This window comes from Betta splendens, chromosome 7 (genome assembly GCF_900634795.4).
Source record: "Betta splendens chromosome 7, fBetSpl5.4, whole genome shotgun sequence".
Classification (NCBI taxonomy): Eukaryota; Metazoa; Chordata; class Actinopteri; order Anabantiformes; family Osphronemidae; genus Betta; species Betta splendens.
In genome coordinates, this window is record NC_040887.2 from 15,185,611 (window position 1) to 15,199,153 (window position 13,543).

Here is a 13,543-nt window from a genome sequence, read left to right on the forward strand (position 1 = left end):
GGAGAAGCGGCGCTGTAGGAGAGGTGGGGGCATTGTTTTCACCGCACAAAGCTTTCACCCAGATGTGAGGTGGGTAGCAACACAAGGAACAGCTGTTTCTTAGTAGCTGCGTTTCCTCTTTGCGCAGAGCACTGGCAGCGTGACATTCTGAGACTGAAACCTGGCGTTTCACCATCAACCAGAAAGCAAGCACACATTAACCTCAAACTCTGGGGCCTCAGAAACACAAAGCATGCGTGCACCTACAGAACACAGGGCCAAGTGTGGCCATTGATCAAGCACACTGACTGTTCACGAGACCGCAGGGCTTCGCTGAGTGCTGAGGCAGCAAACATCCTCCTCTGTTGCAAAATAGCTGCTGATTTGCATCATTTCCAGTTTTCTGTCAATAGATCTAATCTATGCAAATGAGCCACTTTAAAAGGTTGTGTGCTGCTCAAGAACATATGTCAGGCTGCGAGCTTGTGTGAATACACCCAATGGGCTGATGGGTGGGTGGGTAGATGAAAAGACAGCGGTTAGAGTGTGAGAGGCCTGAGGTCAACACGCTGTGGGATAAAGAGACACTCAAAGGGCCAGAAAATCCACAGTTCAGACAAAAGTCCGTAATTGTCCAAGAAAACAGGTCCAAAAACACAAAGAACAGAATCCGAGGCTCCGAGGGAGCTTCCGTGAGCACAGGTGACCAGAATGTGGCTTTTTAATGTAGTCAAGGTGGTGTTTACCCCTCTGAGGAAGGCTCACCCTGTGTTTGAGCTGCTGATGAATCACAGTGTTTTTATGCGTAACAGCTGCTCATTTTCACTGATCGTCAGGTGAGAGCTAGGATCTGCTGTTTATTCTGTCAGGTCTGGTCCAGGACCCGTTCCCACAGGCGTTCCCAGTCCCGACCTACACAGTAAACCCTTCTGTGTGTCTACTGGAACAACGAGCCGACTCGCTGACACAGTGAAGGAGCCGCGGTTAAACAGGTTCCAGAGCTGACGAGCGGGTTTCTCCGCACAAATCAAAGCGTGACCTGAACACACCCGCCCCGCGTCGCCTGCCGAGACCGAAAGAGGAAATCCTCCTTAGCGACTGAAGTCCATCAAGTGCAGATTGCGACAGGCGCACTTCCTCGCGCGCGTGTGCGCCATTACTGCCAGCGGCGCTACCTGCTGCTGAGCCCAGAGCCTTGAGCAGAGGCGCACATCTGTTCAGGACCGATGGACGCGGCGTCCGGGCTCGAGCCGGCGGTGAGTGCTCCTCTCTTAACCCGCGGCCTCGCGCGCTCCGTCCGCACGAGCGGCGCTGCTCCGTCCGACCCGATCGTCCGCGGCCGCTGCCTGAGACAGGGGGGGGGGTTGAACAGCTCAGTGAGAAAACGCGGAGAGACCGGGGGTTTCTTGCGAGCGTCACGTGACAGGAGGAACGGAGAGCTTCCAGCTCGACGTTGACTTCCTGTAGTGAAAGCGACACAGAATCTGGGGGGAGGGTGTGAATTTGCTCCACACGCACATAAAGCGCTCTGAGCTGCACCTGCGGCGGCTGCAGGCGCCGCGTCCCTGTCTGCTGCATCAACACAAACAGTTTGTGTGCTTGTGCGCGCGATGCTTCAGGCGGGACCACTGTCTGTCGACTCTGAATTGCCAAGGAGCCATTGTGTGTTTCCCTCACATGTGCGCCAGCGTGACCTTTGACACCACGGAGTCAGATTGCACCGCTCCGCGTTATATAAGGTGCTCACCCTCACTGCGTCACCGCATCTGATTGCAGTGAGTCACGAGCCGTGCCAGCGCTCCACACCTGCCTGCTTCCTGTACAGGTGTGGCCGGAGCCTCCCGGGACCACCTGCTCTGCGAAGCCAGCGGCGGCCGGAGGCGGGAGGAGCGGGCGCAGGCCCCGGCACGTCCCGGCAGCCATGTGATCACGGGTCGCCGGCTCTCCGCTCAGGTCCGGGCGTGCGGAGGACGCTCTCGCCCCGTGTTTTGGTTCTGAGTCTCAGATTACGCCGAGGCTCAGCGCGCACGAGCGTCTCGCGTCTGCGTCTGAGGTCCGGATGAGGTTAAGCTACAGTACGCTAGCGTCATCGCACACGCACGCCACTGTATGTGAAGCGTCTGTGTCTGTGTAGGGACCGCACTCTGGGGTTTCTGCGGGGGCGAATAATGCAAAAGTGCCTGAAGCAAATGCATCTGCAGCACACGCACGGTGGGAGAGCTGTCAGTGCGTCACATTCAATCTGTGCACAGATGAACAGGCTGTGGGGTTCGAACCGGACGCAGGCGACCGATTCCACCGCGGCGACGAACCCGGCGTGGAGATGGCGTTGTGGCTTCCTGCTGCTCTGCAGCTGTTTGACTGTGTTTGTGTGCTGCCCTGAGACCCAGAGTTCTCTCTCCTCACCCCTGACCTCGCTTTTCTTCAACTCACTACACTTCCTGTGCCGGAAGGCGTTTGCTCAGAAAAAGCCCAGCGGCTGAACACAAGCGTCGAAGCGTTTCAGGAACCCAAACGTGTCACGTGCAAAGAAGACAATGGTTAACAGCTTTCGGGCAACTAAAAGCGCTTGGTGTCAGGCTCCCGCGGCCCGTCCTCCACGCATTCCATTTCCATACAGCGGTGGGAGTTTTCCCATAGGGCATTGTCATGTCCCGTCATCTTGACCGGCTATAAATAGGGGTGGTGTCGTCCCTGCACATCCAATAATGTTCACATACAGTATTCAGTACACGCATTACGCAGTGATGCAGTATGAGTAATCACATCCATGTCAGCAGTCCTATTAAAAGATGATTAAACCACTGGAAGCACTGAATAAATATAGTACGGACCATATTTGAAGTGAGTGGAATCCCTTCTTGTAGTAAATGGCCACATTCATCACGGGTCCAAGTGGGTCCTGGTTACCGTGAGAGCACGTCGTGCCTCAGCAGACATCTGTGTTCCAAGTCATGTCATCTGACAGGGTCCAAAAATTCCCAGAACACACGGGAACTTCCTTCGGCTTGCTCGGAGTGTGGGATGTCCTCCCAGCGAAAGCCCACGGAGGGAGGTCAGCCAGGAGCAGCTCAGCTGCTGCGTTTAAACAGGAAGCGGCAATACATGTATTTATTTATTCATCACTCAGCTCACAACCACGAGCGCATGTTGGTTGATACGTACTCTAGATCCACCAGTGAATTAAAGTCCTCCCTCGGCGTTTTAACGCGAAATGTTAAAGCATTTGACTCATGTTTCATTTGATACTGTACTTTGGTTCTGTTTCTTCCCAGAAGGAGCAGCCGCAGTCTACGAGGAGGAGCTTTAGCTTCTCATCGCTCCGTATAAAAAGTGAGAGACGATCCTGCACTGTACACACGTTAGCAGCCGGGTGATTCGTTTTAATCAAACAATGGCACCGACTGCTTTTGCAGGAAGGAACAACAGTTATGATGACGGGGCGTTTCCACGGCGGAGAGGCCTGCTGTCTTTCTCATCGGTCCGAGAGACTCGGAGAAAAGGTACGCGATCCGAACTCTTCTTAGCGTTAGGGAAGGCTGACACAGCGCTAATGCAATGCTTGCTCCCGTCTCACCCTAGAGTCAGTCCCTCAGGAGGATCGGGTCCCACAGCTGCACAGTGCTGAGGAGCAGGTCCAGAGGTCTGGTATGTGTATGGCAACATGAACCTTCAGCATTCTGTTTTATAGTTAATGTGAAGAGCATAGAGAGGTAGACAGAGACCACTAGCAGCCGAACAGCCACGCGTATACAGCTGCTGATGGGACCAGTCAGCATCTTCCTCTCCCAGTTCAAACGCATGTGTCGGGTTAATGGGTGTCCAAAGATGTGAAAGGATGTCAGTCCTGTAATGGACAGGTGACCTCATCCAGTCACAACTGGGACTGGATGGATAGATGGATGGACGGATGGACGGATGGACGGATGTGCCTCCCTTAACTGAAGTCTCAGAAGACTTACTTAGAAGACTATTACTTAGAGGAGCAAGCCTCGAGCGGTTGACGTTAAACACATCAATAGCAATAGCAATTCTTTAAAAACTTTAAAGACTGACTTGACTTTGTATGGCTCATATTGTATTTACATTTAATGTAAAATGTAAAAACATGTAAAATATAGAATCGCTGGCTTTTTTTGTTTTAAATATTTTAAGTCTACAAGTCAAATCCTTTATTTTTTATTTCTTTAGCCGCTGAGGGGATATAGATTATCTTTATTATATATATCTAGAGCAGGTTTTGCATTTCATAGCGTGACGCTGAGCCAACAATCAACACCCTCCGTCCTCTTCCTTGTGAGGGAGCCAACAAAAAAGGCAGCAGCAGGAAATGCTCAATCACCCGCTTCTCGCTCGCGACGTGAACGCATCACAGAGGAACTTCGCGGAGTCGAGAGCGGCGGGCGGCCGAGCGCGTGCGGGCATGGAGGCAGCGACGAGCCGCGAGTCGAACGTGGAAACGAGCTGAGAGGACGAGGGATCCGAGCAGCGATGAGCCACACGGTTCCGAGGAGGAGCGGAGGAGGCGGAGAAGGCGCGCTGCCCAACTTCAGGAGCCGATGGAGTGAGTACCGAACGGGAGCTCCGATCAGCTGATGCCGCCGCGCGCGTTTACGTGCGACACCTGGCCACACGTGCGGCACGGACGTGTCTCCCGGCGCGAAGCGTCTGCGCCTCGACGTCTGGCTTCTCACCACGCGTTGAAGTCGTTTAAATGGAGTGTTCATGAACAAGATGAAGCGAAGAACCGAGTGACGGACTGCGGAGCTGAAGGGACCAGCGCGTTAATCGCCTCCGAGAACCATCAACTGGACCAGGGCTCTGGAGGAAAACATGGTGGTTTTATCGGTGACACTGGGCCACTTCAGGTGTCACGCCTGGGTGACACGTTCAGCCTGAAAACGTCCCACCTGGGAACAGCTGGGACCTGCTGTGTGTAATGAGAATCATGATCACGTAGAAGCTGCTGAAGATCCTGTGAGCAGGTCTCAGCCGGCCGTGGCCCTGCTGTTGTGACACGTTCAGGAGCTTCAGGGGGTGAAGCTGTTCCTAAGGGTTGTTATTAACACAGAGCCCAGAAAAGCTGGGGACCTTTTAATGCCTTCCCTCTGTGGTTCCACAGAAGTGTGTGTGTGTGTGTGTGTGTGTGTGTGTGTGTGTGTGTGTGTGTGTGTGTGTGTTGGGGGGGGGGGCAAGTGTTGACTCCGCTGTTGACACAACACGCACACACACACTGGCTGCAGGTTGTGGACTTGAGACTTGTTGCCTTGATCCCTGGGGGTCCGGCTGAAAGTGAAACGTAGACAGTAATGAGGACCGTGACTACACTTAGCGTTAACTTTAACAGGCACAAACAATGCAGCGGCAGCCACAAGCCAGCAGGAATGCCTTCAGTGGTGGAGCGTGGAGAGCTTGACTCACTGGGGCCCAGTTCTGAGCCACGAGCAGCGCCCTGGTTCACAGCCTGAACCCCCGTCTGCCCTCGTTCACCTCCTCAGTGTGGGTGAAGCTGATGCTGCTCTGGCTCCTGTCTACACGATTATAGGGGGACTTTGCGGCTTTGCACCGGTCACTTTTAATCAAACAGGTGCCTTCTGTTTCGTCCGCCTCCACCCATCTTAAACAGCTGAGTGGAAGCTTGTGCAAATATTGGGGGTTGTAGACGAACCTGAACAGGTGTCTGTGTGGAGGGAACATTTAAAAGGCTTATTTAAATGATTTATAACTATGCTGAGTGTTTTAATTGGTAATGGGGCTCAGGGTGGGCGTCCGTCTGCCATCTGATTGGGGGGGGGGCATGACAATCAACAAAACACAGGCCGCGTGGTTGGTTACTTCCGAAGGGAGAACAAGCAGCTGCTTGTCGTCGTGGTCCCATTGCCACACGGTTGCCTGGCAACCTGCAGAGGTGGTTGAAGTGTGATTACCACTTCAAAACCTTGTGCTGGGTGCAAGTGAGAGCTACATGCGCTTCCCCACCAACTTCATGGTGTTGATAACTTCAGCGGAGCATCTCACCCACATTTGAGTGCGGGAAAAAAAAGAACTAAAAAGAATGTTGTTTTAAAACACAGATTAGCTTCACTGTAGGTTTTTGTTGTTGTTTCTGTGTGGAACAGGTCCACAGCTTATCATTCAGGATCAACCCACCGCGGAGCTTTAGTTTCAGCTACTCTGGAAAATGCCTGCGACAGGGGCTTTTTTTTAGCAGGAAGGAACTCGTGATGATTTCTTCAGTGATATCTTTCACACCGATGACATTTACTCTCAATATAAAAGTAAAAGTGACCAATCATTCTCTTGAAAATATCGTTGGTGGTTTTGCGCTGTTATGATTTAATTTGTTAACTGTCACCAAGAAAGATGCATTTAGGGTCATAATAGTCATTTGTTTATTCTCATTTTTTAACACTTCCAACTTTCTTTTTCTTTTTGTAACCTTGAGATTCACCCATGAGACGAACACTACTTTCACTACTAGGTTTCCTGTCCTTCCGGTCTTTTCCGCACGGAACTATAAAGGTTGACAAACAGTTTTTCCCACATGCACTGAACGCAGCACGAGCATAAAAATTCTTTCCTCAGAGATGGAAGTAAACAAATGATTCAGCAGAGTAGGTTCTGCAGTATTTACAGGGAATTAATGGAGGAGACACATGTTGCAAAACCAAAGCTGTTCGGAAACAGAGGATATTAACGCCGGCTGCTGGGAGACTCCAGGACAAACATTAGACAACATTCAGCTCCTGACGCTGTAGGACTTAAAGTTAAATCAAAAACACAATGACGTGTGCAACAGGGGAAAAGCTCTGGACTTTCTGACATGACTCTATGTGAGTGACGTCACTACTTTCAGGAAGTTGTGTTTAATGAAGCAGCTTTCAGTGAGTCACACCTGCTTTACCAGGAAAACAGAACCTTCCTGACCGGAGGAGGTCCGAAAGCCCTGAACTCTGCTGAGGCTGAGCCACTTCGCTGCCTGCTTCACTGCTCCTGCGTTTTGCCGCCGACCTTTTGACCTTCTTGTTCTCGTGGCGTGACTTCGCCGGGTTCATCCAGTTCGGTCGCGTTTTACCGGGGTTCAAACGCTCCCGCGCTTGAGATGGAGAAGAAGAAGAAGTGAGAGCTTTACTCTCATGAGGAACTGAAGCCGGCCTGTTTTTTAGCACACCTGTAGAGATGTCATGGGTGTGTGAAACTGGTAAAGCTGCTTGGTTTTTACGAAGCTGAGCGTAAACGCCCTTTAATGGAGCTGTCCGGTTTGTAGCAGCGCTGGTGCTCTTTATTCACTGGTCTCTCTCTGTGTGTCGTGCAGGTGAGCAGCCCAGAGGTTCCACAAACCTCATCGGCGGCGGGAAACACGGTGAGTACAGCTGGTTCGGACAACTATTTAAAGCCCAGTGACCTTTTGGTCCAGTAGTTTCAGTCTGTTACTTCAGCAAAACCTTCTGGCTGCTGTGAAACATGACGCTCGGTCATTAGGTTTGAAAGGTGGAGATGCTTCTGCTTCCAGAAACTAGAAACTGCTGCCGTTTTTTTTAAACAAGGGTCAGAGTTGGGTTCTTTAATGGAACCGTTTGTTCTGTGTTTGTTCTCGTGAAGGGTCTCCAGACCTTCGTTGTGAGAATTGCCCTTAAAGTATATAAAGGCAGCGACTTGCGTTGTGGACGCTTCGCGTGAAGGTTTGACCTCTGACCTGCTCCCTGTTTGTTGTTCTCCCACCAGATGCCGTCCGGCCGGGCGACGATGAGAGCAGACAGCAGTGGGCGGCGAGGAGGATCAGTGCCCTGTGGTACTCCATGCGCAAAGACAGGAAGGAGCGTGAGTGCCGCGCTGCACCTCGCTGCACCTCTCGCTTCCATCTCCCTCCACAGGAAGTGTTGGTTAAGCAACCGTTCGTTGCATCTGAGGCAGAGGTGTTAAAACTGCAGAGCTGCCACGGTAACCCAGGCACGAAGCTTCTCTGTGCTTGGGTTTCCATTTCTATTACAGACACAAACCTATAAACCTGCTCAAACCATCAGAACCTACTCCTCATGGCTTTTTAGTAGATCCTTTGATTTATTTATTCCACCGTATGTATTTTTACGCCTATTCTACACTAATGTCATAACTCTTTTATATGATGTGAACTGTGGAGAGGCTCAATCGCTTCGTTTTGCTGGACTAAGCAGAGGGTGGGAACACATGGAACCCAAAGCTGTCAACTCGCTGGGGTGTTTTTATTCTAGACAAAAGGGAGGAATGCAGCTGAAAACACACGAGCCGGGCGACTGTGAAGGAGAAGGGAACAAGGCCGGGATGCAGTCAGGTTGGCTTAATGGTCCCTGAACGCAGCAGCCGAGCGGTGGTGAGCGGCCGTGAGATGAGCCGGGCTTCAGCCTTCGGACCCCCCCCCCCCCGCCCGGTCGCTGCCTCGTGGCCGGCGGCCGCCCTCCGTAGAAGGCGGGCGGCGCTTCGGCAGCAGAGCGGGAGCTCTGAGGCCTGTGCGCACACGTTCCTGCAGAGTGATGCAACCGATGAGGCAAACAAGATGGCGCATGTTCGCTACTGGGCTGCTCGTAGAGTTGAACCTTGGACGGCCGCGGCCTCCAGGCTTGCAGCTGAGGCTGCAGCAGAAGCAGCGGGACTCCGCTCCTCCTCCTCCTCCTCCTCATCGCAGACACACTCTGGAGCGCGTTCGCCGCCTTATCGCCTGTCGATCGGTGGCTGTTTACAGTGTAAACAGCTCTGCGTGCGTCACAAAGCCTCTCCTATCTTTTTCCACTACACTTTGTAGTTTCCCGTCAAACAGGCAGTTAAAGCGCAGTGAGGCATGCTGGGATATGAATCATTACCTTTCAGGGCGCGAGCGCTGCTCTAACGAGGACCTTTCCAGCCACCGCTGCACGATAACGCGCTCTTTCCTGCGCAGATGAGCATCTGTTCGCGGCCCCGGAGGCGCCGCGGCCCACGGCGGCGCCGGAGAGCGGGTCCAGGCAGCAGCGCTACGCCAGCGGGCAGTACTTCTTCGAGTACCTGGTGGTGGTCAGCCTCAAGAAGACAAAGGACGGCGGCGGCTACGAGCCTCAGATCACCTACCAGTTCCCTAAGGTGGGTGTGAGAGTGGAACACACAGCAAACACAGCCGGACCTGTTTGAGGAGTGCTACTGTACACACGACAGTGACCCTCCATGAGGATGTGAACGGGTTTGACAAGGACCAGACTGTTATGAGCGGGTTAGTGCCGTGGCCTCTTCCAGCGGGACCTAGTCCAGCTAGTGCTGACTCGGCTCTAAATTCTCGCATTGTTGAACCATGAATGTTCTGTCTTGTTTAAAGACAAACGATGCGATGTAGATTTGTGAAGCTTCCCGTGTTTTGTCTTTCAGAGAGATGGAATGGCCAAGTATCAGAAAGAGGAGGAGGAGAAGACGCTGAAGGCCATCACGCTCTTCTGTTTCCCAGAGGGAATCAGCTGGGCTCCTCTGACCGAGTACCACAGGTACCGCCGCGCGCCGCGACCCCCCGAGAACCCGCTCCACCGGTTCTGACGTGCTCCTCTCTCTGCAGCGAGACCTTCTCCTTCGTGCTCACCGAGGTCGACGGCAGCAGAAGAAACGGGTACTGCCGCCGGTTGCTGGTGAGTGCAGCCCCGCGCCCGCGGCGCCGACTCTTCTTTCAGGCGGGGTCGTTTTCTAACGTGTCGCTCTTCAACCTGCAGCCCGGAGGCCGAGGGGCCCGGCCGCCTGAGGCCTACTGCATCATCAGCAGCCTGGCCTGCTTCGGCCTCTTCTCCAAGGTGAGCCGGCCGGTTCTGCTGAAAGCGGAAATTGCAGCTTTGACCCGTTTGCAGGCAGAATAGACGTGGTGCAACTATTCCTCTTAAACCCGGCGGCGGATGAGAAACCAGCTGTTCCTCATTTGATCACCTGGCTTAACACTGCGCTTCTAAATATAGAGTGGACTTTGTTTTAGTTTTACTAGTAGCAGCCCTTCATGTAGCACAGCTGCGCCAGCTGCAGCTTAGAAATGTATTCCTGCTCATCAGAGGACAGGCTCCAAAACGATTCATTTAAAAATGTGATTCCAACTTTCGTTGTTCAAACTAATTACCATAAATCAGACGTTAGCTTTTGGTCCAAGTTTCTATTCTGTAAATAGTAAAGTCAGGGTGAACACATTAGCATGTGCTGGCTGGGTGCACGCTCCGTGTCCACTTTGCATCTTCTCCTCTCTGCAGATATTTGACGAGGTGGAGAAGCGGCGGCAGATCTCCATGGCCATGATCTACCCGTTCATGCAGAAGCTGCGAGAGGCTGCGTTCCCAGCTCCGGGACACACGGTGGAGATTAAGAGCTATATTCCTGACTCGGGCACTGAGGTCAGAGCCAAACCCGCCGGCGCTCGCATCAAACGTCAGCGTGGTCTTTGCGCCTTGTTTTGACTAAATCAGTCCAGAAACGACTAAAGTGAACTGATCAGCCGCTGCCCAGTTTGTATTGGCACATTAGAAAGCGCTTGTGTTTGACTTCCAGACTCTGATGCAGGGTTTGTGTTTTGAGGGATTCCTGACCTGACGAGTCTGTTGAGTCTGGAGGATGAGCCAGTACTGAGCACTGAGCTGGGACTGCATCAGGGGGATGTGTAAACAGTTCAGTGACTGGAGGGAAACATTGGGTCGATTCGCCTGGAGGGCTGCAGCAGTGGCTGCAGAGGCAGAGCTGTCGCCCACCCATCCTAGTGGGTGGTTCGATTCCTGGCTTCTCTGAGTCAGGTGCCAGGTGCTTTGAGTACCAGAAAAGCGCTTTACAAATGCTTCCCATAACTGTTGACGATGCAGCGTTAACGCTGAGATGAAAAGTAAATGGACCTGAAAGCAACCGATGAGGATTTTTCTTTAAGTCTAACAAACACTGAGAGAATGGAGTTCTCGTCCACTGACACGTGAGCTCCTCCAGGCAGCTGTGTTCGCGTGCAGTTGTGTCTGGACCCGTCCCGGTTTCCCAACATTCAACATGCTCGCCGTGTCCCAACAGCTCTCCGCCATCTCAGGTATTCGCCTCCTCCGGCCTCTGCGTGTGCTGCAGGCATGGGGGCCGGGGACACGGCTCTGACTCTGTAAAGACTCTCCATCCTGGCAGCAGTGATGGTGTTGGTCCAAACCAGCGCTGATCCCTCACTAGTGACCTGCGGCGACAGTGATGACGGTAACATTGTGATGACTTTCCTGCAGATCATCAGTCTGACCCGACCGCTGGACTCCTGGCTGGAGCACGTGAACTTCGCCACGCTCTTCGACTGCCTGACTGATGAGGAGGTGCTGCTGGTGTTCGCCGCCGCCGTCCTGGAACGACGGATCGTCTTCATCGCCGACGAGCTGGGGTACGGAGCGCCCTCTGTACAGAACTGGACCCTCTGAATCCAGCAGATGCACACTGATTAGGAAGCTAATGATAGTTTACCTCAAACGGTCCGTGTTCATTAGTCTGCTGGCTGTATTTTAGTCATAACCACGTAGGAGCTCCTGGTTGAGAGCGTCTCCTCCCACGCGTTCCTCCTCAGTCTGCTGTGGCCTGAGCTCTGGGTTTCTCCGCAGCACGCTGTCCCAGGTCATCCATGCGGTGGCCGCCCTGCTCTACCCTTTCACCTGGCAGCACACGCTGATCTCCATCGTTCCGGAGATCCTGATCGACGTGGTGATGGCGCCCACGCCCTACCTGCTGGGAGTGCAGAAACGCCTGCTGGACCAAGTGACGGACCAGAGCGATGTGAGTAACCACAGCTCAGTGTCTGTGCTCAGTGGGCGGATTCCTGTCGTCGCGGCTGATCTGCTTGTTTGTGTGGCACAGCTGCTGGTGGTCGACTTGTCTGAGGATAAAAAGAAGACGTTCATCGTTTCAGTAAGTGCTTCATCAACTAAAGTAGAACTCTACCGCGTTTGACTCAGAACTCAGAAGAATGTGTTGTTTTTCCAGATGGGAGACGAAGGCTCGATTCTGCCCCCGAAGCTCAAAACTGAAATCCTACATGAACTGAGTGTCAGGAAAAAAGGATCAAGTGAGTAAACTCCCAGTTGAACCCATTAGCAACATAAATGCTGGAGCTGCTCGGTCATACGTGGTCTCCTCTCTGACTCTCAGCCGTGGAGGAGCTGAACCGCGTGGTGTCGGAGGCCTTCTTGCACTTCTTCGTGAAAACGGTCGGCCATTACGGCTCATACGTGAAAAAGGGAGCGTTTGAAAAGAGAAGTTTCTACAAGGCCATCGAGTCCAAGAACGCGCGGCACTTTGTCAAGGCGTTCATCCAGACGCAGATGTTCGATCTGTTCATCCAGGAGGCCGAGCAGCAGCAGCCTGGACAACAGCAAGGTGAGGTCCTTGAACGCATCATGCATGTACTTGTACAGTACTACAGTTTTATTGCACCTTTACTGCTGAATTTAAAGTGATGCTGGAGTTGTATAAGCAGTTAGCAGTAGATATTGTGAGCTCTAACCACTACTGGTACTGGAACACTTTCATGTTTTTTACAGTGTACTGATTAATACCCATTCATTGTTTGTCCCACAGGAATATTTAACAAAATGATCCGTGATTACCAAGACAGGAAGAGAAGCGACAAGACGAACAAACACTAGTTCTCACTGTGGGACTCCAGTTGTGTATAAAGGGGGAAACTGTGAATTCTACAATGTGTGTCTGTGTTGGTCTGTTCTTAAATGAGTGTGAATTACTGTATGGCTACGTTGCTGCTACGTCTGTCAAACACTGGCAGAAAGAGAGACTGTTGCTTTTAGCCTGTGGCCACGGTGAGTTGCTTATGCACAGGGAAAACATTTCAAATAAAGGTGATTGTTTTTTGTTTTTTTAAAGCTCTGCAACTTTTATAATTTCAAATGGCCCAACACCTGTTCACATTTCCTCTTTCTTTTTACCCTAATTTAGAAATACATATAACGAGAATGCAGATCTGTCTAAACCTGCGCCTTTAGAAAACTTAATTTGTAAATCATGTGTGAATTATGTATTTGTCTTAATGTGTAATATAAACGAGCCAAAGCGATGAACATGGACGTGTCTCTACAGGCGCAGTGTGTGTGTGAGTTTTGATTGTCTCTTCATTTTCAGGATTGTTTACTGTGAGTGACCTCTGCTGGTGTAAAACAAGGCCTTAGGTTTTGCAGTGTGTCCTTTTAAAACAAAGAACATAAAGGAGCCAGAAGGTCCTTGAACACATCATGGCCTGAAGACTAGTATTTCTTAGTCAACAGGCCCTGCAGCACCTCATCAACAGCAGAGAACAATTTACTGCAGTTACTGTCATTCATCTGCAAGATGATGTAAATCTATTTTCAGGTATCAATAAAGTTTGTTTTAATAAATGCTAAACTTAAATGTATTATTTGTGTTTCTGAGTATTTGTACATTTAAAGTTAAGTATTTGGTGTTTTAGCATGAAAAGATCATTTAAAGTACTACTACTAATACTATATTACTTTTTAAAGCATTACTTACACACTGACATCTTCCACTTGTCGCTGCTTACTCGTAGGTTAAACGATTTTCTCAACACAGAACTACA

General features: G+C 51.5%; 1 protein-coding gene across 3 annotated transcripts; it reads left to right on the forward strand.

The window, feature by feature from the left end:
• Positions 1–1,048: 1,048 nt before the first annotated feature.
• LOC114859107 (DENN domain-containing protein 2D-like) lies at positions 1,049–13,360 on the forward strand. 3 transcript variants are annotated; one of them, XM_029157005.3, is made up of 17 exons: positions 1,049–1,235; positions 3,255–3,312; positions 3,396–3,482; positions 3,562–3,627; positions 7,295–7,342; positions 7,705–7,800; positions 8,894–9,072; positions 9,352–9,464; positions 9,533–9,602; positions 9,684–9,761; positions 10,203–10,343; positions 11,196–11,344; positions 11,559–11,730; positions 11,812–11,862; positions 11,938–12,019; positions 12,103–12,330; positions 12,532–13,360. In XM_029157005.3, the coding sequence occupies exons 1-17, from the start codon at positions 1,206–1,208 to the stop codon at positions 12,597–12,599; spliced, it is 1,716 nt and encodes a 571-aa protein (XP_029012838.1). In that variant the 5' UTR covers positions 1,049–1,205; the 3' UTR covers positions 12,600–13,360. The 3 variants fall into 3 exon arrangements, with proteins under 3 accessions (XP_029012838.1, XP_029012839.1, XP_055366211.1); XM_029157006.3 differs by lacking the exons at positions 1,049–1,235; positions 3,255–3,312; positions 3,396–3,482; positions 3,562–3,627 and adding an exon at positions 4,287–4,543; XM_055510236.1 differs by lacking the exons at positions 1,049–1,235; positions 3,255–3,312; positions 3,396–3,482; positions 3,562–3,627 and adding an exon at positions 5,796–7,180.
• The last annotated feature ends 183 nt before the right edge of the window (positions 13,361–13,543 follow it).